Source organism: Macaca nemestrina, chromosome 12, assembly GCF_043159975.1.
Source record: "Macaca nemestrina isolate mMacNem1 chromosome 12, mMacNem.hap1, whole genome shotgun sequence".
Lineage (NCBI taxonomy): Eukaryota > Metazoa > Chordata > Mammalia > Primates > Cercopithecidae > Macaca > Macaca nemestrina.
Window position 1 is genome coordinate 118,084,703 of NC_092136.1, and position 26,632 is coordinate 118,111,334.

Sequence of the window (26,632 nt, forward strand, 5' to 3'; positions counted from 1 at the left end):
ATAGTAAGCTAAACAGTCTGTCACTGCTCATGAAAGACCCACATTGTTGATTATTTTTCCCAGCACAGAAGAAAAGTGACAGGTGATTCATCCTGCAATGGCATCTACCAGTCTTTTCACATCTATGCAACCTTTTGTAGTTACTGTGTGATTTAGCGTTGTGCTTTTGTAAATCTTGGATTAATTAACAAAACAACAACAAAAATCTATCACCTGGAATATTGAAAGAAATTCATTAAAACAAGATGTGTCTCCTAGTTAAGGAGAGACATAAAAATCAAAATGTCATTCAACAGTTTGAATTTACGATTTACTGTTAGTCAAAAACACCGAGGAGGCTTTGCTCACCTTTTAATTGAGAATATGGGAAGGAAAGAGAGTAAACACATTAACTGTAGTAGCAGAAGTGCTGCTAAAAGAAATAAATGAAAGGAAATATAATAGACAAATTGGCTTTTATCCCCTTTGATACCAATATATGTGTATACAAGTCATAACACTGTAAGTAGTGTCTTAAGGGCAAAAATGTAGCTTCTTCTTTATAAAACCTAATGAGCACTTGAAAACATTTACACTCTGAAATTAAATAAGACCTTAATAATGAGGCTGTGTATGACTGGTGATATGGAAGAGCACTGTGCTGGCTCCAGAGGGATGTTGCTTGTATATGTGGTAGAACTGGTTGGAAAACAGGTCACAACTGGAAAAGCCAAAGAAAAGTTTCCATTAACTTCAACAAATACTAGGGTTCTTGTTCTTGGAAATCATCAGCTTCCTAAAACACAAAACAAAAGTTTAAATGGATAACATATTTGAGAAGAGTGCAATAGGAATACTTGGCATTATGAATTACATATATGTTCTTAGAAAGAAAATATTCTGAGGGAAAATATTCATATTCTCCCCCAATTTAATTTTTAAAAGAAGTTTCCTAATCCTTATTACATAATTTTCAGAGTTAGTATCCTTAAATCATAGCCTCTAAGTACCTTGCATGGACACTTGGATGACCCACAACTTGCTCACACACATACATTCCATATTCTCCCCACTTCTCACTCTCATTACAAACAAAATCTGACATACAGAAAAGTAGAGAAGAGAGTGTGTGGAATTTACCCATCCCTTAAATTCATTAATTCATTCTTTTCTTACCTCATCTGCCCCATCACCTAATTCTGAAGCCTTTTTTGTTTTATTTGCGTTTTTCCTGTGCTTTTAAAGCAAATTGCTGACATTTACGCCTAAATACTCCAGTAAGCATTTTTCAAAATAGGTACATTTTCTGTATAACTACAATACCATCACTATACTTAATACAAATTAAAAATAATTCCCTAATATTATCCATATATTTAACATTTTCATATTCAAGACTTTCCCAATTGTCCCTGTAAGCTTTTTTTTTTTACAACAAGCTTGTTCACGCTATTATTCATTCAGTTGGGGATCACACATTGTGCTTTGATTGTGTTCATCTCTTAAGTTTCTTTTGATCTAAAACATCTCCCATATTTATTTTCCATGACCCCAACTTGTTAGATAATCCCCTTAATTTTAAAAAGACAATAACCATTGGTTGGTAAAAACTCCCTGATGTTAATTTTGGTTTTCTGATTTTACAATACGATCATTTTTCTCCATATTTTATTTTATAAATCTTTGAGGTCTTTCACTGGAGCTTTAGCCTACAAAAATGTGACCCTCTTTGCAACTAATAATGTTCTATAAAAATTTTCTCCCATGTAAGAGAGCCAGAGTTTTACAGGATAAAGTCATTAATATCAAGAACTTTCTTATGAGTGTAAAATTTGTTTGCATGTCTGGATTTATAACATCTAGAAATTAAATGTGTGGACCTATTTCAGAGAATGGGAGAAATTCTGAGCATATGAAAAATAAATTGGCCGGGTGCAGTGGCTCACACCTGTAATCCCAACACTTTGGGAGGCTGAGGCAGGTGGATCGCTTGAGCTCAAGTGAGACCAGCCTAGGCAACATAGCGAAACCCCATCTCTACAAAAAGTACAAAAACTAGCTGGGTGTAGTGGCCCGCACCCATGGTCCCAGCTACTTTGGAAGCTAAGGTGGGAAGATCACTTGAGCCTGGGAGGGGGAAGTTGCAGTGACCTGAGATCGCACCACTACACTCCAGCCTGGGCAACAGATTGAGACCCTGTCTCAAAAACAAAGAAAAGAAAAAGAAATTATCCTACTTTTTAAGTCCGATGAACCTGAAAACTGGAAAAATAAAATTATACACCACTAAAACTGGATTCATTTCATGTAGTTATTAGTGCCAATAACTAAATGAGAAGAGTTGAAATCAATTCCAAATAGTACAAAAGCTCTCCCGTAAAAACTGCCAGATACGTCTATTGAGTCACTCTCTTAATACCATAATTGGTTTACAATAAAAAAAAAAAAAAAACAGAATAAGCAGATACTAATCTTTTGATTTAAAAAAGATTTATTTACTTGTTGAATATTTATTGGTAGTAGTAGTAATAAATATAACCCCAAAGCCACAAATAACCTTAGAATTCTCTCAGCTTTAATGGCAGTAGAGTCCAGCTTCTTAATCTTTTGCACAAAATACACTCGAAGGAGGAGCTATCCATAAGACTAATAGAAGACTTTTGTCTCCCTGACCCAGCTCCTCTAATTTCATATGGGAGACACCTAACAGCCATAAAGTGATCTGGGAGTCCTCATTAGAGATGGGCTGGACACGTCAGAAAGCTGAGGAAAGAAATCAACCTATTTGTGAACCTTACCATCTAAAAATGTTAGTCTGTGTCTTCTAAATAAACAGAGACCTTTTTCTCTTGGTTGAGCCTTTCCTCTTCTTTTCTGTAACAAAGAAGCGGAAACCGAATGTCAGGTGAACAAGACAAGAAGCAAGTAGGCAAATCCCACAGAAGCTTCAAGTAAAGTATTTTCCCCACATATTTTTGGAAGAATTACATGCACTTGGGAGTCAATTGAAGTTTACACAGAGCTAAACTGGTGCCATCTAATTAATAATGGCCACACCTCTGAACTTAGAGACTTTTCAGAATGTAAAGGATACAGTTTGGATTCTGATTCGGGAACTCCAGAGTTTTAAAGCAGACACCTTATTTTACCATGAGTATCCCACCTCTAATTTATATTTGTTATTCAAAAAAAAAAAAAAGTTTTGTGTTGACCTAAGTCATCTTTATTGATTCTATTCAAACTAGAACCTCAGAGTTGAGTTTGTTTAGGCTTCTTAAAATCAGTTCTGTTTGGTCGGGCATGGTGGCTCATGCCTGTAATCCCAACACTTTGGAAGGCCGAGGCAGGCAGATCATTTGAGATCAGGAGTTCAAGACCAGCCTGACGAACATGGTGAAACCCCATCTCTACTAAAAATACAAAAGTAGCTGGGCGTGGTGGTGCATGCCTGTAATCCCAGCTACTTGGGAGGCTGAGGCAAGAGAATCGCTTGAATGCAGGAGGCGGAGGTTGCAGTGAGCCAAAATCATGCCATTGCACTCCAGCCTGGGCAACCAGAGCGAAACTCTGACTCAAAAAAAAAAAAAAAAAAAAAAATTAGGTCTGTTTATTTCAGTAATTACTTATTAAGGAAATGAAATAAATGTTGCCGGAACAACTAGATATCCACATGCAAAAAAGTGAATTTGCACTTCTGTCTCAGCAATATACAAAAGCGAACTCAAAATAAAACTCAAAAGATCTAAATGTAAAAATTAAGACTATAAAACTCTTAGAAGAAAACATAGCCATAGATCTTCATGGTCTTGGGGATTAGGCAATGATTTTTTAGATGAGACTCAAAAGCATTAGCAGCAAAAGAGAAAAAATAGATAAATTGGACTTCACAAAATTTAATTTTTGTTCTTCAAAGGACACTATACTTCACTTCAAAGGACACTCACTTTAATAGTGAGTGAGTTCTCACAAAACCTGGTCCTATAAAACTATGTGGCACCTCCCCCAACTCTCTCACTTTCTCCTGCTCTCACCATGTGAAATGCCTGCTCCCATTGTGCCTTCTGCCATCGGTAAAAGCTCCCTGAGGCCTCCCCGGGAGCCAACCAACGTTGGCACCATGCTTCTACATCCTACAGAACCGTGAGCCAATTAAATCTCCTCTTTATAAATTACCCAGTCTTAGGTTTGTTTGTTTGTTTGTTTTATAGCAACGCAAGAACGGCCTAATACATGGTTATGATAAAAAAAAGACAATAATGAGTGTTGAGGAGGATGTGGAGAAATCAGAACCCTCATATATTGCTGATAGGAATGCAAAATAGTCCAGCTGTTTAGAGACAGTCTGGCAATTCCTCCAAAAACTAGACAGAGTTACCATATGACCCAACAATTCCACTTTTAGGAGAATTAAAAACATATGATCTACACAAAAGCTTGTAAATGAATGTTTATAGCAGCGTTAGTCACAATAGCCAACAAGTAGAGAAAACCTAAATGCCCATCAATTGAATGGACAAACAATATATTCATACAATGGAATATTATGCAGTCATAAAACGGAAAAAAATACTAATACATACTACAACAAGGATGAGCCTTGAAAGCATTATGCTAAGTGAAAGAAGCTGGGCATAAAAGGCCACATATTGTATGATTCTATTTAAATGAAATGTCCGGAATAAGTAAATCCATAGAGACAGAAAGTAGATGAGTAGTTGTCAGGGGCTGGTGGGAGGGGATAATAGGGAGTGATAGCTAGGGATATGTGGTTTCTTTAGGGGAGGAAGCTTAAAAAGGTTCTGCAATTAGTGATGATTGCTGCACAACTTCGTGAACGTGAAAAGAGTGAATTTTATGGTAGGTAAATTTTATCTCAATTTTAAAATACGTTTAATGAACACCTGCTATCAGCACAACAGACTTTCCTAGGCACTGACTCATAGTGGCCCTGCTGACTAGCCCAGTGGGTTTTACAAATGTATGCTTCACTTTAAACATAAGGGATTTTTAAGAAAAGCTTTACATACCAGATTTTTATAAAATCAACCCCCCCCCCCGCCATAGTAAAGAAATCATATAAGGAAATATTTTGTAAAATTGAGAAAGCTTTTGTAAAGTTACTAGTTCATACCTAATTTATCTGTCCTGCAAATGTGAATTCTTTTATGTAGGATTTACTTAAAGGGAAAAACATCTGTTCAGCAACTGTTTAGCCCATTGCAAAATACCAAGAGTCCCCATTAGAGTGTTAGAACTTTCCCAGAACTGCCCAGCCTTACGATTTTATCTCCACCACTTTATGAGCTCTTTCAGCCCATCGCTTTTTCCGGTAATGCTGGAAGAGGACTACTACAATTACTATTATGATCATCAGTGCACAGGCAGAGCCAATGGCCAGAGCCAGGAAGTGGATCTCAGAGAAGCGTACTGTAAGGAGAAAAAGATTAAGTTAGGATTCTAAAAAGAAGAGGACTACAGTGAAATATAATGACATAATAGGGATGTGTTTAATCAATAGATGGAATCTTCCTTTCTCCTATCTTTATGCATAAAATACTATATTACCTTGTAAATCCTACTAGCAATAGGAAAACCACACACATACTTTAGTGGCTCTCAAAGTGTGGTCTTCGAAGTAACAGCAACAATATCACTTGAGAACATGGGAATCTTAGGCCCCACCCCAGACCTGCTGAATTAGAAACACTAGGGGTGGGGCTAAGCAATCTGTTTTAACATGTCCTCCAGGTGATTCTGATGCAGCTTTGAAAACCACTGGGTGGGTTGAACTACCTAGGGTGGGGTAAGGTTTTTGCTAACCTCATCAAACCTAGTGCCCAACTCATTTCTCCCTGACTTCTCACCACTTTCACTCAGTCAGTCATTTATTCAGATTTATTGAGGGCCTGCTACGTTCCTGGCACTGTGATAGAAATGCAGAGCCAAAAAAGACATCACCTTCAAGAAGCTCATGCCACTGAGACGATAGGAAAGTTAATCAGAAGCTACAGTCTAGTGGATAAATGATGGAAAAGGGAAACCAGAGGGAAGGTCCCCTAAGCCACACTAGAGTCTGTGAACCCTGGTTCTCTTGTCCTTTAGCTTGATTGCTGATTATACTTCCATAAGCCCTCAGAGCCAGAAAGGACATTAGAGAATGTCTAGCCCAGGATTCCCAGCCTTGACTCCGTGAAGGAGGGTGGGGAAGAAGGATGGAAGGTAGTCTGCAAGCCCACAGAATCCATGTCTCATTGTGTATGTCTCCATTGTTTTATGGGAAGCAGGGCCATGGCTTTCATTTGATTCTCAAAGAATAATTACCCACATATGTTTAAGAACCACTGATTTTTTGTTTGTTTAACCTGTTCATTTTGCAGGTGAAGAAACTGAAGCCCCAAACCATTACATTATTTCTTTCAATACTCAAATGACTTCTGCAAGGTCACACAGTCCTCTATTGGTGGGGCGTTGAGAAATGGTTTCAAACTGGACTATGAATGAAAGGAAATCATACCACTTCTCAGGCTTATATGTTTGGAGTAGTGTTGGTTAAGAGCACACACCAGAGAACACTAGGTTGAAGTACCTAGCTGTGTGGTTTGAAGTAATTCACTTCTTTGAGCCTCAGTTTCCTCATAGAGATAACAATATTCATCTGTTGAGTTCTTAATAAAAAATAAAATAATTCATGTAAGTTGTTCCATGCTGTGCCTGTACAAAATAAACACTCAGTGTATGGTAGCTATTAAGTACAATTCAGAGGTTGGGACATATTCACATTTATTATCTCATTTTATCCTCATCATGATCCTCACTGTGTTATTCTCACTTTACAGATGAGGAAAATAAGACTTATTGATAGCTGGTAAATGGTAGCAATGACTCAAACCCAGATCTACCACTTGTAAGTTTCGTGTACTTTGCTCTTTGTTGCTTGGCATGGTTTTCCAGATTGTCCTTTATAGGGATACAGACAATACAATGCACCAGTTTAGAACACAGTTTTAGATTCAGAGTTGATTGGGTTTGAGTCCTAAGTTACTCCATTTATCAGCTACATGACTCAGGGCAAGTGACTTAACCTCTGTGAGCCTCGTTTCCTCGTTGGCAAGATGGGAGGCATTAAATGCACAATAAACTGATGAGATATGTAAAGATTAAATAAAATGTGTCACGTAAAGCCCCTGACATTTGGGAAGTACTCAGTAAGTGTTAGCTACCATTATTAGTACCTGCCTCCTAGAGTGGTGTGGGGGTTCAATGAGATAGTGTATGTCATGCACTTTTGACAGTGCCTAGCATTGGAGTAGGTACTCAGTAAGTGTCTCGAATAAATGAGCGAGTGAACAGACCTGTTGTAAGCCTTTTATCAAAGAATTTCTCCCTCTCCCTTTCACAATCTCAATGCCATTTTTGTAACGGATTCTCTGAGTTCCTTTGCTTTACTTTCTGTTTCTTTCCAGGGCCAAACAAAGCCTTTCTCTTTTTACCCCAGAACTCTTCAGTCTCCCTCTGAGGCTCCCAGTTCTGAAGGGCTAGTCCCTCTCTCTATCCATCAAAAAAGATTGTCCCTCTCTCTCAGCCTTAACAATGATTGCCACTTTCTTTTCTACAAGCTCTCATCCTTTCCAAAACCACTGTTCCCTGAATAACCTACCAGTGTGCACGACGCTGAGCCGGATCTCCCCTATCACCCCATCAACATCAGGTGGGTTCTTCACCTGGCAGGTGTATGTCCCATTGTCGTCGAACTGCAGTTTCCAGAGAAAGATGGAGGCATCATACCGCTCAGGGTTCCCGTCCCAAGACACCCGGTCCTTAAACCGCCCACTCATGGGTTGGAAGGGATCTATGTGGTAGTAGAATACCTAGAGAGGGGAAATGGCAAAAGGTCTTCTTACTCAGCACCCAGGCAAGGAGACCAAGATGGTGGGAGCAGAACTGAAACACCAGCAAACCCAACTGTCCTGTCTGCAGCTCCATCACTTGCTTTCCCCTTCAACGGCCTCTCAGTCTCTGTCCCAGGAATTGTTTCCCAGCTTAACCTTGTGCTTGCTGCTAAGAAAAATACTGGAAGGGAAAGGAGAAATGGACTGGCTTATTATTTCCCTAACCAAGAGTACCCTGGAAAATGACAATAATCTACTTACAAACTGCTCAGGTCCCCCATCTAGAGGACGAAAATTCCAGGTCACTGTTAGAGCATCACCCACAGGGGCAAAGCTGGAGAAAGTGCATTTTAACCGAGCATCTGTCCCATTAACAGCCTCCAGCACCCGGGAGGTATAAATTTCCACAGCTGCTATAGGCCAAAGAGCTGCAATGAAAAAGAAGAAAAAGAAGGGTTAACAGGGGATGTAGTATTGTGAGAACTTCTGCTGACACTTCCAAAATAAATATCTGAGTAGGACTTAAAGCGAAGTGAAACTGAGATGCCCCAGCTCCCAAACTTACTTCACCCAGAATCTACATACTCCTACCCGTATGCAATCTGGACCCTCCCATTCCATGTGACAACTAAACTACCACACAGCAAGCCTTCATAGTGCTCTTGCTTTCTGCACAGCATGATAGCCTCGCCTCGTGGTACTGACTTCAAAACTGTTATAACAAACTACAAACATCCGCAAATAGAATTGAAAGCGTAAAAAAATAAAAACGAATCATAACATTGATTAGACATTACATTATGTATTAAGGTTAAGTATTATGTATTGTATGTAAAGTGGTCTCCTAGCAGGTAAGTTTTCCAGACGGGTCCTTATGTGGATTTCGTACGGTTACTAGTCTATTGCAGAAACCGAATGAATCAACTCCAGACAGCTTATGTTTGCCTGCACCCCTGGAACCTTTATACCACATGGCATTTTTTTTTACCTTGATATTTACATTTAGAATATGTGTGTTGGGGCACTTTCAAAACCACAGTAGGTCTCTCTCTAACAATCTCCACTTTCCTGATGTTGCTGAGAGTCACAGACAAGACCCACACACAGAAATCCAAATGCCAAGTCCTGCCAGCAGTGGGAGGTTGAGAACAGCCACACACACAAAAATGGCATGTAACCTGAGATTAGAAAGCCCTCTCTGTGCCTGATTCACTGGCAGCTGAACACACCTAAACCTGTTTGTCCGAGAGCAATTCTCCAAAAACAGTCCACCAACTTTGGTTTCAGTAAAATCCAAAGTAAAACAAACTGTATCTGTGGCTCAGACTCCCAAACAAAAGTCTTGCAACTTCTAAGACAATTAGCTAACTTTATAGAGTGAGCAGTGAAGGAGGAAACGCCGAGAGAAGCCCACCGGCTCTTACCTGTGAGCTGTATGCCAAGGAGAAGAAGCACCGCACGAGTAGCGCTCTTGCCATACATGAGGGAAACCCAGCCTTGGCCCCAGAGACCAGACCGGGCAGACCGAGGGCTCCAACACCCTGCCAAGGCCACTCCGGGAGGAGCAAGCACCGCGTTTTCCCAAAGAGAGGAGTTTGAGTTGAGTTCCTCACCTGTGCCTGTGACTCAGCCCGCTCTGCCTGTGCACTTTTCTGAAATGAAAGGAGGGGCCTCGGCTCCCAATGCCCTCCTTCCTTTCCTCTCTCCCGCCCTGTACTCTAACGAGCATGAGCACGTCTGCACAAAGGTCCCAAACTCCCGCAGCCCTCTCTTTACTTTCATTTAATCTGACTGGGCTCTGGCCTCTAGATGGCCTCGGAAACAGCCAGAGGAGGTGGTGCCAGTCTGAAATATCCCAGACTGTTATGGGTTTGGCCCCTACACGCCCTTTTAAAACAGGCTTTAGGCTTGCCTGGGAAGTGAATGTTGAAACTGTCCTGCAGTGATTCCACTTCTCGAAGCACCACCCCAGGGCCACATTGCCCTGGGATTGGATTCGATACAATTTCAAAACGGGAGTCGGAATTCCTTAAGACTCTCTGTGGACAAAAAGCTGATACCCTTGTTACCACAAGGATTTCTGCACTTCTTCTAGTTTGTAGCTTTCCAGGAGACCTGGCAGAAACAAACCAAATCAAATCTCCACGTTTAACAATCCTTTACCTTTGAAGAATTTAAAGACAAATCAGGACACCATCCCTGCTCGTTCACCCTACCATCCCAGTGCAATCTACAAAGTGCTCTCCTGCTGATTGTTTCATCTCCGCAACGCCCCATGAAGCATTCCCATTTGACCAGTGAGGACGCTAAGAACCCGAGGAAGGTAAATGATTTGTCCAAGGTTGCACAGCTACCGTGTGGCAAAACCAGAACTCTTCTTAAAAATCTAGTGCTCTTTCCACCAAATATCAGCTAATATGAGCAATCAGACACGGGGCTCTCAAGGAAAAGGTTTTCGTAATAACTTTGTTGTGCCTCGGATTTCATCGGCCATTTTTAGAATAGCTAAATGACTGAGAAGTCTAAAGAGCTGAGTAATCTAAACAAGAAAAGATGTCTCCTTGTCTGGAAAGAGGGTGGGTCATCGTTACAGATTAATGAAGCGGCACAGAAACATGGGTAGGAGGGGGATGAAGCTTACACATGCAGTTAAGAAGTAGGCTGGACTGGGAATCTAACCCTGAAAAGAGATAGATTGCCCTTATCCCTGGATTAGCAGTCTAGAAACTCTTCAGTCACTCATAAAATCTTCTAGTTGAAACCAGAGCAAAAAAGGGTGGCAGGAACAAGAGAATGCGGCAGGGTGAGTAGAAAAAAATAAAACATCATAAAGAGGGAAGAAAGGAGAAAATTCTACCAAAAGAGAGGAGAATACAGAAGTGCAGAAAACAGCAACAGGAGAAAGATGTCATGGGCATGGAGCAAAAACAGGTAGACAACCACAAAAATCCATTGTGTTGGAACTCAGAAAACAGAGGCTGCCCCAAATGCAGACCAGCTGTGTGCTAGTGAAAATCTGTTAGCATGGGGAGAGTTTCTGAAAACTGTTTGGCGCCTTTGTCAGCTTCTAGGTCAGAAAGGGACCTAAAATCAGTCTGCTGTGGGAACTTTCAAATGGTGGTGAGGAAGGATAAGATACAGCCTTTTGGGTATGTAGGTCAGAAGAGTTCAGCTCCAGGACCCTGAAAGAAAAAGAGTTACAGAAACTTGATCTTGGTTGGCTTCCAACTTTGCAGGGAAATACAGCTACAGAGGAAGGAGAGGTAGAGCCAGGATTTTGAAGTCTACAGCAAACTGCAAAAACTTGTGAGAGGTAGAGTTACCAAACAGCTCAGGGAGGCAGTGAAAAGCAACAGGAGAAGAATCAGGGCAGGAAGAACTGAACAAACTGCCTGTTGTCAGGAGCAGAAATCCCTCCCCCAGGTAGCCAAATGCCCATGAGCTGGCTGCCAGCCTTGCTCTGAGGGGCAGGAGTTATCCAGATCCCACTTCTCTGCTGAGTTCAAGTTCCTGGCTTAGTGCCTGGCAACGCCCAGTTGCTTCCAGTTAGCAGGAGTGGCTTCACGGTCAACCATTTCACCTCACTGGGCAAGGAAGAGGCCAAGGGTAGAAGGTTAAGAGAAAATGCTAAAGAAAAAGGATGTTTGCCCCTCACAGTTTTCTGGACGTCAGTCAGCCAGACTTAGACCAAAACTGAAGGCAGCTACATAAGGCCTAAGTTATGTTTGTGTCTAGGCAAATGGAAGGAAAGGAAGAGTTCTGGAAATTAAAAAGAAACGTTTTCAGAGACACCATTTTCTTTCTAAACTTTTCCAGAGAAAGATCCTGATTGTCATTTAAAATTGTGACACACCAACAGTTTTTGAAAGAATCTCATCTATCCCATCCCTCTACACATTTCCCAGAAAATGATTTCTAGTAAGCATCTAGACCTTAGCCAGCAGGAGACTCACTGGGGGCGCAGGAGACTGAAGGGACAGTGGGCCTGTATCAATATTTGTAAAAGCTATCTTTCTCAACATCTTAGGCGAAAATCTTTTTTTCAGCTAAGATGAAATTAGCATTCTGTGAAGCAAGGAAAACAAATAATTTAGCTCTTAGAGTGATCAAATAAAGCATTCGTTTACTCAAAAGTTTCTGTTCATATGTTTTTAGTAGAAAAAATTCAGACATACATAGAATATTTCTACCTGGGAGGGAATCATATAAGATAGGCAGGTTAAGTAAACAAATAATTACCACATTCTTGATTTTCAAATTCAATCCTTAAAGGATGAATAGGAATTCTGGAAAGAGGAGAAACAAAGGCCTTCCTATTGGAACAAATGGGTGGGAATGTGGTACCCACAGGGACTAGCATGCAATTCCTCAAACCTAGAGCACAGGGAGGAGTGGTAGGCCAGATGAGAGGCTAGGTCCACCTGGACAGTGCCCTCATCCACCATCCTAAGGAGTGTGGACTTGATCCTGACAAATATAACCATTGGGGATGGCTAATATGTGACCCAAGAAGAGCATCTCTAGAAATAGAATTACTTTGGTATTTCCCAGAACCATTAAAAACGAGAAGGAAAGTCTTGGGACACCAACCACCACTTACTCTCCTGGCTTTTGTTTGGGCTCCTGGCTTATGAGCCAGAATGAAAGTGTAGACCTAACGTCTGTTTTCCGAAGACTCGGACTCCCAGCCTTCCCCAATCAACAACTCCAATCTCCAGCATCCTTTTTCAAAACTTCCCTGGTTTAGAGAGCTTTTCAAAGATGAGAGAGGGAGGCTAGGCTGTCAAGAGTCATAGATGAGAGGTGGGCTCTTAGCCCAAAAGAATCGTTGTGTTCCCTGTGGCCCTCCTTCTTGCCTCAAGTTTCCTAGAGATATTCCAAAACAGGTCTGGGCCTGAGACTGAGCCTCTATGAGTTTAGAAAAATCATGGGAGGGAACGCTCTCCTGCCCCACCTCATTACAGCTGATATGCACCTCTCCAATAAGCCTCAGGCTCCTCTGGTAATTATAGAGGAGAGGCATCATGCCCTTATTAACCAGCCCAAAGAAGAGACTCTGAAGTGGTTTAACACTTCACTTATTCTCAAGGGAAGCTAGGTAGATTGTGCAGGGCTAGAGAGATGGGCATTTTTGAAGATAACTTTGAGGAACCTCTCAGGAGGATAAAGGGACCTTGATAAATGAATTTATCTACCTCCCTGTTAACCATGCACACCATCTCTAAATAGTGGTGAGAATTTACATTATATTGTGTTTATTGATGAACACAGCATCTCTTGTTATTATTGTTCCAGTTATCTCTTGTTAAAATTGGTTACCATGACCAATTTTTTATTCTTAGGAAGTTAATTAATTTCCTGAGAAAAGAAATAGCCACTTTTTTTTTTTTAACTACTCTATTCTAGGAGGCATGACGTATAGGAGCTAGAGTCCAACCTGCCTAGATCCAGATCCAAGCTCAGCTGCTTACTAGCCATGTGACCTTGGTCAGTTATTTAACTCTCTGTGCCTCAGTTATCTCATATGTAAAATGGGAACAATAACATTTACCCCATAGTCTGGATGTAAGAATCAAGTGAAATACATTAACTAAAGCTCTGTGCTCAGCACCCACAGAAAACATTCAATAAATTTTAGTTGTGACTATACTTAGTTAAGATGTTTGGGAAAAGGGCTGGCAGTTTCTTATGAAGCTAAATACTCAGCCACCCTGGCAATTCCACTCCAAGATGAATGAAATTATATATACAGAAATATATTTGTAGGAGAATAATCATGGAAGCTTTATTCATAGTAGCCCAAAACTGGAACAGCCCAGGGGTCCATCAACAGAAAAATGGATCCTCTGTAGAATATTCATATCGTGAATCCTACTCAGCAATAAAAAGGAACAAATCATTGATACATATCACCACAATGAACCTCAAAAGTAAGTTCAGCAAATTAGCCAGACACAAAACAGTATAAACTCTTTGATTCCATTTATATGAAGTTCTGGAACTGGCAAAACTACCTTGTCATAAAAAACAGTATAAAAGTAGCGTTTGCCTCTGGGGGAATGGGGACAGGGATTGACTGGAGGGGCATGAGAGAACATTCTAGAGTGATATTAATGTTCTGCATCTTGACAGGGGTTTGAGTTACGCACTTGCCAAAACTCTTTGAATGGTATACTCTTAAGACTTGTACATTTCATTGAATGTAAGTTTTACTTCAGTAATTTTTTAAAAAGAATTGTAAACAAATTCTAAACTCTCATTAGTGCTGAAGTATTTACAGGGAAGCATCCTGATGTCTGCAATTTAATTTTAAAATGCATAAAAAAATAAGACTCATTGATAAATGGATGAATGGAAGGAAGGATGGGTGGGTGGGTGGGTGGGTGGGGGGGTGGGTGGATGGATGGATGGATATGTGATCAAGCATAGTAAAATGTCAATTGAAGAACCTAGGTGGGATACACAGGTATTTACTGTATAATTCTTTAAATTTTTCTGCATGTTTGAAATTTTTCATAATAAAATGTTGAGGGGAAATTTGCTCCCACATTCACCAAGTTTCTTCAGCATTAAGTAAATGACAACACAAATTCAGTAATAAAGTGTTGGAGAATCATTACATTTTATCATTCTAATTTAGACATACCTTAGAATACTGGTAGATTTTAACAAATAAAAATTACCCTTAATGATTTTAAATTACTATTTTTCAAGTGCCTACTATGTACCCGGCACTGTGGTAGGCATATTGCATATATTAGTTCTGATCTCCATAACTGTAAGACGATACATAGATGTCTCCATTTTATAGATGAGGAATTGAGACTCAGAGAGATTGATTCATTCTAATACCTATTGAGCCCTGTTGCTAGAAATTGTGCTAGATGCCAAACAAGAAATTAGTGTGTACCCTCAAGTTGCTAACTATATCTTGGGAAACACAGTCAAATAAGTAGACAATTGCAATGCAATGTGACAAATGAGTTGTGATCAGAGAAACACAGAGGCCAGGGTCCTTCAGCCAGCCTTGGAGGCCTTGGGAAGGCTTCCCAAAACAGGAACCATCCAGTGTAGCTGGCTAGCAGCTACAGGCTCTAGGGTCAGAGAAATATAGGTGTGAATCAAAGGTCTACATCATTTATTCATTCATTCATTTAAGAAACATGTTTTGGGTACCTATGACACGTCAGGCATTTTCCTGGGCACACAAGGAATAAAGTAGTGAACAAAGGGGAAAGGGGTAGTCAGGGAAGACCTGTCTGATAAGATGAAACTTAAGAAACATCTGAATGAAGTGAGGTGGTGAACCATGTGGATCGGGAAGAAGGACATTCCAGCAGAGGAAATAGTAAGCACAGGACCTAAGGCAGAAGCACGTGTGGAGTATTTGAAGAAAAACAAGGAGACCATTGTGGCTGGAGCAGAGTGAAGGGGCAGTGGTGAGGGGCTAAGGATGGAGGGGTACAGGGCAGACCAGACCACCAGGGATACAGGGCAGCCATTAAAGGGTTATGAAAGACAATCTCTGGAAAGGGAGAAAATATTTCATATTTGCAAATCAATTTCTGCTAAAGGATTAACGTTTGGAATGCACAAAGAATTCCTGCAACTCAATAACAACAACAGCAACCAACAACCCCATTAAAAAATGAGCAAAGGACTGGAATAGACATTTCTTCAAAAAGATAAAATGGCCAGTAGGCACAGGAGAAGATACTGAACATCACTAGACATCAGGAAAATATAAATCAAAACCACAGTCCATTAGAATGCTATTATCACATCCACTAGGATGACTATTACCAAAAAGAAGACAGAAAATAGAGTAAGTGTTGGCAAGAATGTGGAGAAATTGGAATCTTTGTGTATTGCTAGTGGGAATATAAAAGAGTGCAGTCACTGTGAAAAATAGTATTACAGTTCCTAAAAAATTAAACATAGAATTACCATATGACCCAGAATTCCACTTCTGGCATGTACCCAAAAGAATTAAAAGTCAGTACTCAAACAGACAGTTGGACATTGACGTTCAAAGCAGCATTGATCACAATAGCCAAAGGATGAAAATAACTCACGTGACCATCAAAGTAAGAATGGATAAGCAAAATGTGACATATACATACAATGCAATATTTTCAGCCTTAGAATGAATAAAATTTTGACACGTATTTCCACATGGATGAATTCTGAAGGTTATTATGCTAAATGAAATAAGCCAGTCACAAAAGGACAGATATTGAATGATTCTACTTATATGGGAGCATCAAGAATAGTCAAACCCATAGAGACAGAAAGTAGAATGGTGGTCGCCAGGGTCTAGAGGAAGAGGGAAATGGGGAGTTATTGTTTGATGGGTACATAGTTTCCACTTGGGGAGATGTAAAAGTTCTGGAGATGGACGGTAATGATGGTTGCACAAGAATGTGAACGGACTTAATGCCACGGAACTGTACACTTAAAAGTGGTTAAAATGGTAAATTTTTTGTTATGTATTTTTACTACAACACACAAAAAAAGAGAAAGCTTATGAAATGAAAAGTAAAATGTTCTGACTCGTGTTTAAAATGATCACTCTGACTGCTGTATGGGTATCTGGATCTCAGTCTCTTCAACCATTCAATGAGGATAATGAGGCCTTCCTCATGGGGCGGTTGTGAGGATTGAATAAGAGTGCAAATAAATGACTTAGCACATAATGGCACTCAATTAACATTATCTATTATTGCAATTACTATTATAATTCTTCAGTTCTGAAGATACGTACAAGGTAGGCAATGGGAGGTGGCATTTGAGAGGTGAGCCCAGGTAGGGGTAAAAGTAGGTACAAAGCCCAAGAAAGAAGAAAAAACGTGGCCTTTTTGGCAATTAAAAAACTTGAGTGTGAGTGGAGAGAGAAGGGAAAAAAGAAAAGGGAATGACCCTCAGAGATGAGGCTGAAAATGTCGTCAGGGGCCAGACCAAAAAGGCCCTTGGTAAGAGTTAAGGAGTTAGGGCTTTATCCTGAGGGCAATGAGGAGATATTGAAACTGTTTAAGCAGAAAGTGATTTGATCAGATTTGTGAATTTAAAAGATCGCTCAGTTACAGTATGGACAAAGGCACTGGAAAGGAACAAGGCCAGGGAAGAGGCTTCCAGGAACCCAGGCAAGAGATTATTTGACCTGAGCTGAAACAGGGGCAGAGGGAATTGAGAGAAGTTAAGAGTTTGAGAGCTGTCAAGGAGATGGAAAGGAAGGGAATTGGTACATGATTAGAAGTGGACAGAAGGGATATGAAGTATTGGAGGATAATTCTCGAGTTTTGAGCCTAGGTCACTGGGTGGAACGTGACTGCCTTTCTCTGAAACAGAGAAGATGAAGAGTTGTTGCATTTGATGTTTCTATGGGACAGCCAAGCAGAGATGTTTAGTACAGCACTATTAAATGAAGTTTATGGGAGCCCATTATTTTGGACTAGCCTCCTGCACTAGGTCCCAGCAGACCAGACCAAACCAGAATAGAGCCACTCATGGTAGGTGACATGTTATCAAACTGAACTCTGAAATGGGCCAGTGTAAAACAAACAGAAGATTCACAGTAACCAATCAAAAGGGGCCAGCGCACCTGAGCTGATATGATAAGGAAGTCTCTTCTGTGTTTGTTTTGTTTTGTTTCGTTTTTTGGTGTTTTGTGTGTGTGTGTGTGTTTTGTTTTTTGTTTCTTTGAGATGGAGTCTCACTCTTGTTGCCCAGGTTGGAGTGCAATGGCATAATCTCGGCTCACCACAACCTCCGCCTCAGGGTTCAAGTGATTCTCCTGTCTCAGCCTCCTGAGTAGCTGGGATTACAGGCATGCACCACCATGCCCAGCTAATTTTGTATTTTTAGTAGAGACGGGGTTTCTCCATGTTGGTCAGGCTGGTTTCAAACTCCCGACTTCAGGTGATCCGCCCACCTCAGCCTCCCAAAGTGCTGGGATTATAGGCATGAGCCACCGAGCCCGGCCTGTTTTTTGTTTTGTGGTTTTTTTGTTTTGTTTTGTTTTGTTTGTTTTAGATGGAGTTTCACTCTTGTTGCCCAGGCTGAAATGCAGTAGTACAATCTCGGCTCACTGCAACCTCCATCTCCCGGGTTCAAGCAACTCTCCTGCCTCAGCCTCCTGAGCAGCTGGGATTGCAGGTGTGTACCACCATGCCTGGCTAATTTGTGTATTTTTAGTAGACACAGTGTTTCACCATGTTAGCCAGGCTGGTCTCGAACTCCTAACATCAGGTGATCCACCTGCCTTGGTCTCCCAAAGTGCTGGGATTATAGGCATGAACCACTGCGCCCAGCCAGAAGTCCCCTCTGTTTTAGCCTGAGAAAGAAAGTCACTTCCAAACCACCCACAGGCTGGGTGCAGTGGCTCATGCCTGTAATCCCAGCACTTTCGGAGGTTGAAGCAGGAGGATTGCTTGAGGCCAGGAATTCGGGGCTACAGTCAGCTATAATCATGCCACTGCACTCCAGTGTGGCCATCAGAGCAAGAACCTGTCTCAAAAGCAAGCAAAAAAAACCGCTCATCCACTTTTTGTTCCCTGTATCTGCTTTCTTCAGCCTCTTTCTACCTATAAAGCCAACCCCCTGTGCTCAGCTCATCAGAACAGTCATTCAGTTTTACAGAATGAGGTGTTGCCCTTTTCTAGAATTGCAAATAAAAACCAATTCAATATTTAAGCTAAATCTGTGGTAATTTTTTCTTTTGACAGTAGTACCCAACACAGATCTGAGCTCTACAGAGAGTTCCGGACTGGAGATGCCAGTTTGAGGTCTTTCGCCCTTCTAGAAGGTAATTGTGAGAATGGGAATGGATGAGACGGCCCAAGACCACAGTAGAGTGGGAAAGGACAGAATCTAGAGGTTGAAAAATACCTAAGGGACAAGGGGAAGAGGAGATGTCTAAAGTCACTGAACAAGTGTGTCCAGAAGAAAGGGAGAGAGAATTACTAGGAGAGAGTGGTCACAGAAGCCAAGAGAGAAAGATATTTAAATAATGAGCGAATATTGGGGCCAGGCACGGTGGTTCACACCTGTACTCGTAGCACTTTTCGAGGCCAAGGCGGGCAGATCATGAGGTCTGGCCCACCTGGTGAAACCCCGGCTCTACTAAAAATACAAAAATTAGCTGGATGTGGTGGCACATGCCTGTAGTCCCAGCTACTCGGGAGGCTGAGGCAGAAGAATTGCTTGAACCCAGGAGGTGGAAGTTGCAGTGAGCCAAGATCACACCACTGTGCTCCAGCCTGGTGACAGAGCAAGACTCCGTCTAAAAAAATCAATAAATAAAAAGAGCGAATACACAAAATATCAAATGCTGCTAAAGTCAAATAAAACAAGGACTGAAAATGTCTACAAGATTCCCCAGTTGGTGATTTTGGTGGAAGCAGTTTCATCAGAAAAGTTGTGAAGCAGAGCCCATTTTGCAGTAGATTGAGGAATCATGGTAGACTAGGATGTAGTTTACTCTTCAAAGGACAGAGCTTATAAAGGGGGCAGAGACAGAGGCAGCTGGAAAGAAATAGGAGTAGAAAGAAGTTTTCAGATCTTGATTTATTTGTTGGTTTTAACTTTAGCATGTTAAAATGCTTTTAGGACTGAGGCCAAAGACACGAGGAAGTGTATCTCTTGCATTGTTAAGAAGAGGTAAAGAATGTTCTGGCTGCTTAAATCAGCCCTGGCTCATACCTCTTATTCCACTGTAATAATTAACTGTACACCTTTTACGCTGTGGTGTTACAGTTTGGAAGAAAATTTATATGGTCAATCTAGATAAAAGGGGAGCCCCCAGATGGGGCACAGGTACAGTTAACTTTGAAGGTAAAAGGATTGGGACAGAAAGTTGAAGGAGTTTTTGAGCTGGGTGTGTGTGTGTGTGTGTGTGTGTGTGTGTGTGTGTGATTTTACCGAGTTTTTTCTCCTCTGTAAGGGAGTTATCATCCAGTGATCTCGACTTTCCTTGTGTAATAGAGAAGGAAGTCACTGTCCTAGAGTAGAGGAGATGGAGAGGCAGAAATCTTGAAGACAGAGGTGATCCAACGGTTTTTTGACAGGAATAAGAGAGGAAATTGGCCTAAGGCTGAGACTTAGCGATCAAGTAGTGTAACCAAGGTCACCCAGCTAGTGATACAGTCAGACTCACAACAAGACCTGCCTAACTCACAGGTCAACTCCAGAGACAACTTTAACTCCTTCTTCAACATCAGTCTCCCTTCCTCATTAGAATCGACCAAACACGTCAACAGTCAACTCTCAGTTGTATGTACCAACCACTCTGACCAGTAGTACCTTCCTTCTCTCCCCAAAACTGTACCTCCACGATTCTGGAAGACTTTTGAAGCAAAAGCAAATGAAATAAACAGTAGGTATCCTTTTCTCAGCATCTCTCCTGAAAGAAAAAGTCGATGGGAAAATACTTGGAATTTTTGTCTACAATGAGGTTAGGATTGTGCAAAATCTCATTTTGTTCCATTTGCCTCTTCCATTTGCCTCCTATTACTTTAAAAAAAAAAAAGTTTTGAGCAACTACCAAGTGTCAGGCACCATCCTCAGGAATTCAAGGGTGAAAATGATAAGATCTTAGCCCTCAAGGAGTTCTCAGGTTAAAGAAAAAAAAAAATTAGTCACAATACAGGGTGACGTCAATAATAAAGGAAATGCCACATTCAAATGATAGCACAGGAAGAACAAGCTCTGCCTGGAAGCACAAGGGAAGCTGTCCCTGAAAAGGCTAACCATACATGGCATCCTTTAGCCAAGACCAGTTGACAAAAGAACAGGGGGGCTGGGTTATGGTGAAATAGCATGGCTCATACAGGAGCTTCAAGTCAGAGGCCAGCTTGTGGGAATCGCAATAACTACCATTTGTTAAATAATTTTCTTTCTTTTTTTTTATTTTTGAGACAGAGTCTCACTCTGTCACCCAGGCTGGAGTGCTGTGGCTCGATCACAGCTCACTGCAGCCTCCACCTCCTGGGCTCAAGCGATCCTCCTGCCTCAGCCACTCAAGTAGCTGGGACCACAGGCATGTGCCACGATGTCCACACTTGTATTCTTTATAGAAATGGGATCTTGCCATGCTGCCCAGGCTGGTCTTGAACTCCTGGGCTCAAGCAATCCTCCCACCTTGGCCTCCCCAAGTGCTGGGATTACAGGCGCAAGCCACTGCACCCAGGCAGTAATTTTCTTTTAATATCTTTACATCTCACAACAACCTTAGAAAGTCTTTATTAATCTTCTCATTTCACAGATGAGGAAAATGACACTAGGACATTTAGCGACTTGCCCAAGTTCACATAGCTGGGAAGTAGTACAACTGGGCTTTAATTCCAAACTCCATGATCCTTCCTCCACAAAACAAGCTTAAGACAGAAGAGGCAGAGCAGCATGAAGGGAGCTGTTGAAGGTGAGAGTCGTTTGTCTGCGGTTTCGTCCAAGGGTTTTTCATTGAAGTCTGATGATGTCAGGGAAATTCTAAGAAGTGATGGGAATTTTAAATAAGTGTGAAAGAGAAAAGCAACAGAGACTTGTCAGTAATGCTAAAGAAGTTTTAGCTTTTTTCTAAAAATAATAGGTGTTATTAATGGGTTTTGTACACATATAAGGATTTAAGCATAGGTATGCAAAAGTGGTTGCATGGAGCACTCACTGAATCAGAATAGGAAGAGGGGTAGAGGAAAATCTGAAGGCTGGGTGGAGTCTCCGCAAGAGGTACACTGTGCCCGGCAGAGTGGAAAAAGGCTCCACCTCCTCCAACACCATTAAACATTTTGATCCATCAACACCACTGAGACAGTGAGCTTACATTTGAAAACAGACATCAGCTTTTTGGAGGAAAGCTGATCTTGCAAGTAGCCTACTTGAATAACAGCAAGTGGAAGCTTAGAAGCTCATGGCAAGACCTGACTTGTAATCGCCACCAGTAATTCTTGTTTTCCCTGGCCTTAGCCTCAGCAACTTTCTGTCCGGGGTCCTTGACTTACTGTAACTCCACCTCTTGTTCTTTGCTCTTTTCACAACAGCCATCTCAGGGGAGAAAAGAGGGCAGCAGACACATTTTGTTTGAGATAATGTCGTAAGCAGGGAGGAGTATGGAATCAATAACTCAAGCAACGGGAAGAGTTTGCCTGTTTAAAACTCAGAATTGCAAGAAGCCTTGCAGACCTATTACACTCACATCTCCTAGATTGGCATCTGGACAAGACACTACTCCTCAAGATATCAGTAGGTATTGAACAACAGAAAAGATTCTGTACGTAAGGGAAAACGCTAGGTTAAACTAATGAAACAGAATTTTGTTTTGGTTTGGTTTTAGCTACAGTACTCCTCAGGGCTTTCAATATGCTAACATGGGACCAAATTCTTTTACACCTTACCTATTCATCTTTCCAGAACTTTCTGTTCACTGAAAAAAATTGGGACAATGCATCTCAAAGTGTAGCCTGCAGACTACCTGGAAACTGTCACTGGTCCTTAAGGAGATAAATACAAAACCTGAGAGTAAGTATTTAAAGTTATTACAAGCAATTTGACATTGCCACAACATCCAAGGCTGTGATCAGAGGACTCACTGGACAGGTTATAGAACAGTGCAGGTGTTGCAAATTGTATGGCAGGAGGCATCATCATAGATCTGCCAAATGCTGAAAAGCAGCAAAGGTGCTGAGTTAGCTAAGGCGTTTCAGCCTTTCTACCTTCCCCTCCATTTCCCATTGAGGCCTGAAGCTTCAAGAGAACAAGCAGGTTGGACTTGTCTGTTGAGAAGCCTTTCTGGGTAGAAAGGGCAGCCAGCTGCTTGTCCAGGCAGACAGGGTGTGAGTCTTCTCAGGTGAGTCAGAGGTAAAGAGGGAAGGCCTTCCTGCCTAGCTCAGTGAGGGGTCCACCCTTAGCTTTGGAAGACTCAGGAAAAAGTCCCAGCAACATCGCTGTTTTCTTGCAGTTTGTTCCAATGTTATATGCTCTCTTGAGTGTCAATATCTGCTGAGCTACATTAGCAGTAACCAAGAGGAAAGGAGGCTTTTAAAGCCAAAGAAAAATTGTCATTTAAAATTGTTACCTTGGGTACAAGCTTTTATTCTAATGATGCTGACATTATTCCAAAAATTTCTAGAACATTTTAAGAATTGCCCTAGGAGTTTGAATCATAATATTTTTCGATTTTTTTTTTTTTTTTTAAACCAGGGTCTTGCTCTGTTGCGCAGGCTGGAGTGCAGTAGCGCAGTCTCGGCTCGCTGCAACCTCTGCCTCCTGGGCTCAAGCGATTCTCCCACCTCAGCCTCCCTAGTAGCTGGGACTACAGGCACGTGCCACCATGCCTGCTTAATTCTGTACTTTATTTGTATTTTTAGAAGAGACAGGATTTCACCATGTTAGCCAGGCTAGTCTCGAACTCTTGACCTCAAGTGATCCATCCACCACAGCCTCCCAAAGTGCTAGAATTACAGACATGAGCCACTGCACCCAGCCTTGAGATTTTTAATGATGGCAAATCTTCATGCTTTTGAGAATGGGCTTGATTTTTGGACACATTTAAAAGTCATGTAGATCAAATCCAAAGAAAGTGAGAAAGTGAATGACCAAACTAGGCACTGAGTATAAAATCATAAATATGATGACTTGTGAAGTGCATAAATGGCCCCTGAAGATTCTTTAAAAGACAAAATTCTCTTTAAAAGCTCTTTAGGCCAGGATTGATGGCTCACACCTGTAATCCCAGCACTTTGGGAGGCCGAGGTGGGCAGAGCATTAGATCAGGAGATCAAGGCCATCCTGGCCAACATGGTGAAACCCTGTCTCTACTAAAAATACAAAAATTAGCTGGGCTTGGTGGTGCACACCTGTAGTCCCAGCTACTCAGGAGGCTGACACAGGAGAATTGCTTGAACCCGGGAGACGGAGGTTACAGTGAGCCGAGATCATGCCACTGCACTCCAGCCTGGGCAACAGAGTAAGACTCTGTCTCAAAAAAAAACAAAACAAACAACAACAACAACAACAACAAAAAACTCTTTAAAAACTGTTTTGTGCAGAAGTATAATAAAGATATAATTTTCCATTTACTTTAAGGTCTCTTATCTTATTGAGCTGGATGTATACATTAACTGGCTCTTCTTAATTCACAGATTAAGGCCTTTCATGATCTGCCCCTGTCAACTAACCAGCCCCTCTTTCCCCATTTTCCAGGCTCCTTAAGCCTTATTCATCACTATGGCAAACTAATAACATGCTTGTTCTTACCTCCACATATGTATTTGTACATATGTTCTGTCTACTTTATCCAGCTGATCAACTCTTATTTGCCTTTCAAAATTAAGCTCACATTCCATGAAGCCTTCCCTGTCCCCTGGACCTGGAGTTAATAGTTCCCTTAGCACCTTGGGACACCTTTATTATAGCCCTTGCTGCACTGTGTGGTCATTACTTGTTTACACGTCTGCCTCTACTGTAGACTGAATCCCTTCAGGGCAGGGTTCATGTCTCTGTATCCCCAACACCTAACTGTTAGGCACATAGTAGATGCTCGATACTCACTTGCTGGATGAGTGAATGCGTTCTTACTGAAGCATCTGTGTGCCCCACACTGCAGTGATGCTAAGCAGTATGGAGCTCCCTCTGTTGGAACCTAAAGAAGTTTACTGAAGAAGTGGAGTGGCAACCTAAAACTCAGTCCCAGCTTTAACTGGCTTATCTTTATATCTAAGTGAAGATAATCTCTAAGACTGGGATATCTACACTGAACAAGGGCTTCCCACCTTCCTCTGTTTTCAGCCTGGGAGCAACCATAAAAGGAAAGGAGCAAATGTAATCTGTATTATAATAGATTATATTTGAACATGATTAAATTAAAGCTAATTGATAATGTTGATTAAATAATAAACACTAATTAAATACTAATTGTTAGAATGTGTACTTTTATTCACTCTTTATATGTTTGAATTACTAAGTTAATGATCAAGAATGGCACTATGTTGGGCTGAAACCTAGGATTTGGAATACACCCATTCATTCATCTACCAAATAATACTTAAATTGAATTTAAAAACTGACACTGAATAATTATAGAGCACCTGTTATATGTCCAACACTGTGCTGAAAAAATATATGAAGATGCCATATTTAGCTTCATGGAAGTCACACCCCTGATAATAGAACCTTCCATCTGCAAAGCTCTTTGCAAAGCATTTGAATACATTGTATCATATAATTCTCACTATTCTATTTTACCCAATTTTCCTCATCTTCTTTAGATGAGGAAAATGAGGATGACAGAGATGAAGCAGTTTACCCAGCTACTCAGCTCACTCTGGCTAGAAAATAAATGGAAAAATTAGGGCTCAATTTGGCAGTTCTATCCCTTATTATCAGCAACCCATGGTCAACTTTTTTTTCATTTGTGTCTTTATCCACCCACCCTATATTATTTTGAAGCAAATGGAAGATACCATATCATTTTGCCCATAAATATACCTTCTGTTAAAAGATAAACTTTGACACACGTTGAAACTTTGAAGAATTTATTTGAGCAAACAGCAATTCATTGATCGGGCTGCTCCAAACTGGAAATGGTTTGGGCTTTGAGGACGGAGTAAGAGGGGAAGGCTCTAATAGGGTAAATGCAGAAGCTGAGCAAAGAAATTATTTGATTGGTTAAACTTTCAGTAATTGCCTTATTTGAACTATCCAATAGGAAGTTAAAGACAATATAACTAATGCCCAGTTGGCCTTCTGTGATTGGCTAAGTTTCTTTTAAATTAACTGCTTACGGGAAATGAAACTGAGTTAGGTTTTAGCTTGCTTAGTGGGAACTTAGTTACAGCCACCTCAGCCTAATGGCCCCCCATTTAATTATTTAAATACTTGAACACCATTATCATATTTTATTTTATTTTATTTTATATTTTTAGAGACAGAGTCATGCTCTGTCACCCAGGCTGGAGTACAGTGGTGCAATCAATTATCTTGCCTCAGCCTCCCAAGTAGCTGGGACCGCAGGAGTGCACCACCATCCCTGGCTAATTTTTTTTTTAATCTCATAGTAGAGACAGTCTGTCTATGTTGCCCAGGCTGGTCTTGAACTCTTGGCCTCAAGCAATCCTCCTGCCTCTCCCTCCTAAAGCACTGGGAATACTGGCCTGAGCCACCACACCCAGTCTCCATTATCATAGTCTAAGAGAATTAACATTTCCTAAATATCAAATAACCAGTGTTACAATTTCTAGTTATCTCATAAATGTTATAACATGTTTTTACAATTTGTTTATTTGAATTAAGGTCCAAATAAAGTCTAAAATTTGCAATTGGTCTTTATGTTTCCTAGATCTCTCTTAATCTATGGGTTCCTTATTATCTTTTATTATTATTCCTTATTATTTTTTATTTCCTTGCAATTTACATTTAAATAAACTGAGTCATTTGTCTGATGGTTTCCCACAGCATGTATTTTTTTTTTTTTTTTGCCTGCATCACCAGGGTGTTGTTTAATATGTTCCTCTGTATTTCATATAAATTAGTATTGTATTTAAAGCAGTAGTTTTCCATTTTTAGTGAGCATCAGAATCACCTGAACAATTTGTTACAACAAGTTGCTGGGCCCCATCTTCAGAGTTTCGGATTCTGGTCTAGGAAAGTCCCAAAAGTATGCATTTCCGGCAACTTCCTGTGTGATTAATGCTGACCACTCCTTGAAAACTATTGATGTGGACTGAACTACGACTCAATCAGATTGAAATCTGACTTTTTTAAAGCAAGACTAC

The 26,632-nt window shown here is 40.9% G+C and overlaps 1 protein-coding gene and 1 long non-coding RNA gene across 8 annotated transcripts in view; one reads left to right on the forward strand and one right to left on the reverse strand.

Annotated features, from left to right (window-relative positions):
* The window catches only part of LOC105476417 (uncharacterized), a 28,384-nt gene extending 2,247 nt beyond the window's left edge, over nt 1-26,137 (forward strand). The window contains exons 2-6 of one of the 6 annotated variants that reach the window (XR_011611103.1): nt 18,593-18,672; nt 21,130-21,285; nt 21,902-22,107; nt 22,272-22,379; nt 24,466-26,137. This is a non-coding gene — a long non-coding RNA (uncharacterized lncRNA). Of the gene's footprint in view, nt 1-18,592; nt 18,673-21,129; nt 21,286-21,901 lie in introns of all 6 variants that reach the window. The other 5 variants (XR_011611104.1, XR_984068.2, XR_011611101.1 and 2 more) reach the window with 5 other exon arrangements.
* LOC105476416 (myelin protein zero like 2) lies at nt 133-9,736 on the reverse strand. Of its 2 annotated transcripts, none has more exons than XM_011732365.2 (6): nt 9,293-9,736; nt 8,130-8,296; nt 7,637-7,847; nt 5,259-5,406; nt 2,778-2,853; nt 133-700 (listed from the first exon to the last, which is right to left on the reverse strand). In XM_011732365.2, exons 1-5 carry the CDS (start codon nt 9,348-9,350, stop codon nt 2,790-2,792), a joined length of 648 nt encoding a protein of 215 aa, XP_011730667.1. In that variant the 5' UTR covers nt 9,351-9,736; the 3' UTR covers nt 133-700; nt 2,778-2,789. The 2 variants fall into 2 exon arrangements, with proteins under 2 accessions (XP_011730667.1, XP_011730665.1); XM_011732363.2 differs by having other exon boundaries at nt 133-775; nt 9,293-9,730.
* Nucleotides 26,138-26,632: the final 495 nt, after the last annotated feature.

Excerpts from the sequence above, each read along its gene's own strand:
- LOC105476416 (XM_011732365.2), bottom strand. The coding sequence starts at position 9,350 with ATGTATGGCAAGAGCGCTACTCGTGCGGTGCTTCTTCTCCTTGGCATA. Across the intron at positions 8,297-9,292 it reads CCTTGGCATACAGCTCACAG|CTCTTTGGCCTATAGCAGCT; the intron begins GTAAGAGCCGGT and ends TTTTCATTGCAG. Across the intron at positions 2,854-5,258 it reads AAAGTGGTGGAGATAAAATC|AAAAGAAGAGGAAAGGCTCA; the intron begins GTAAGGCTGGGC and ends TCTTTGTTACAG.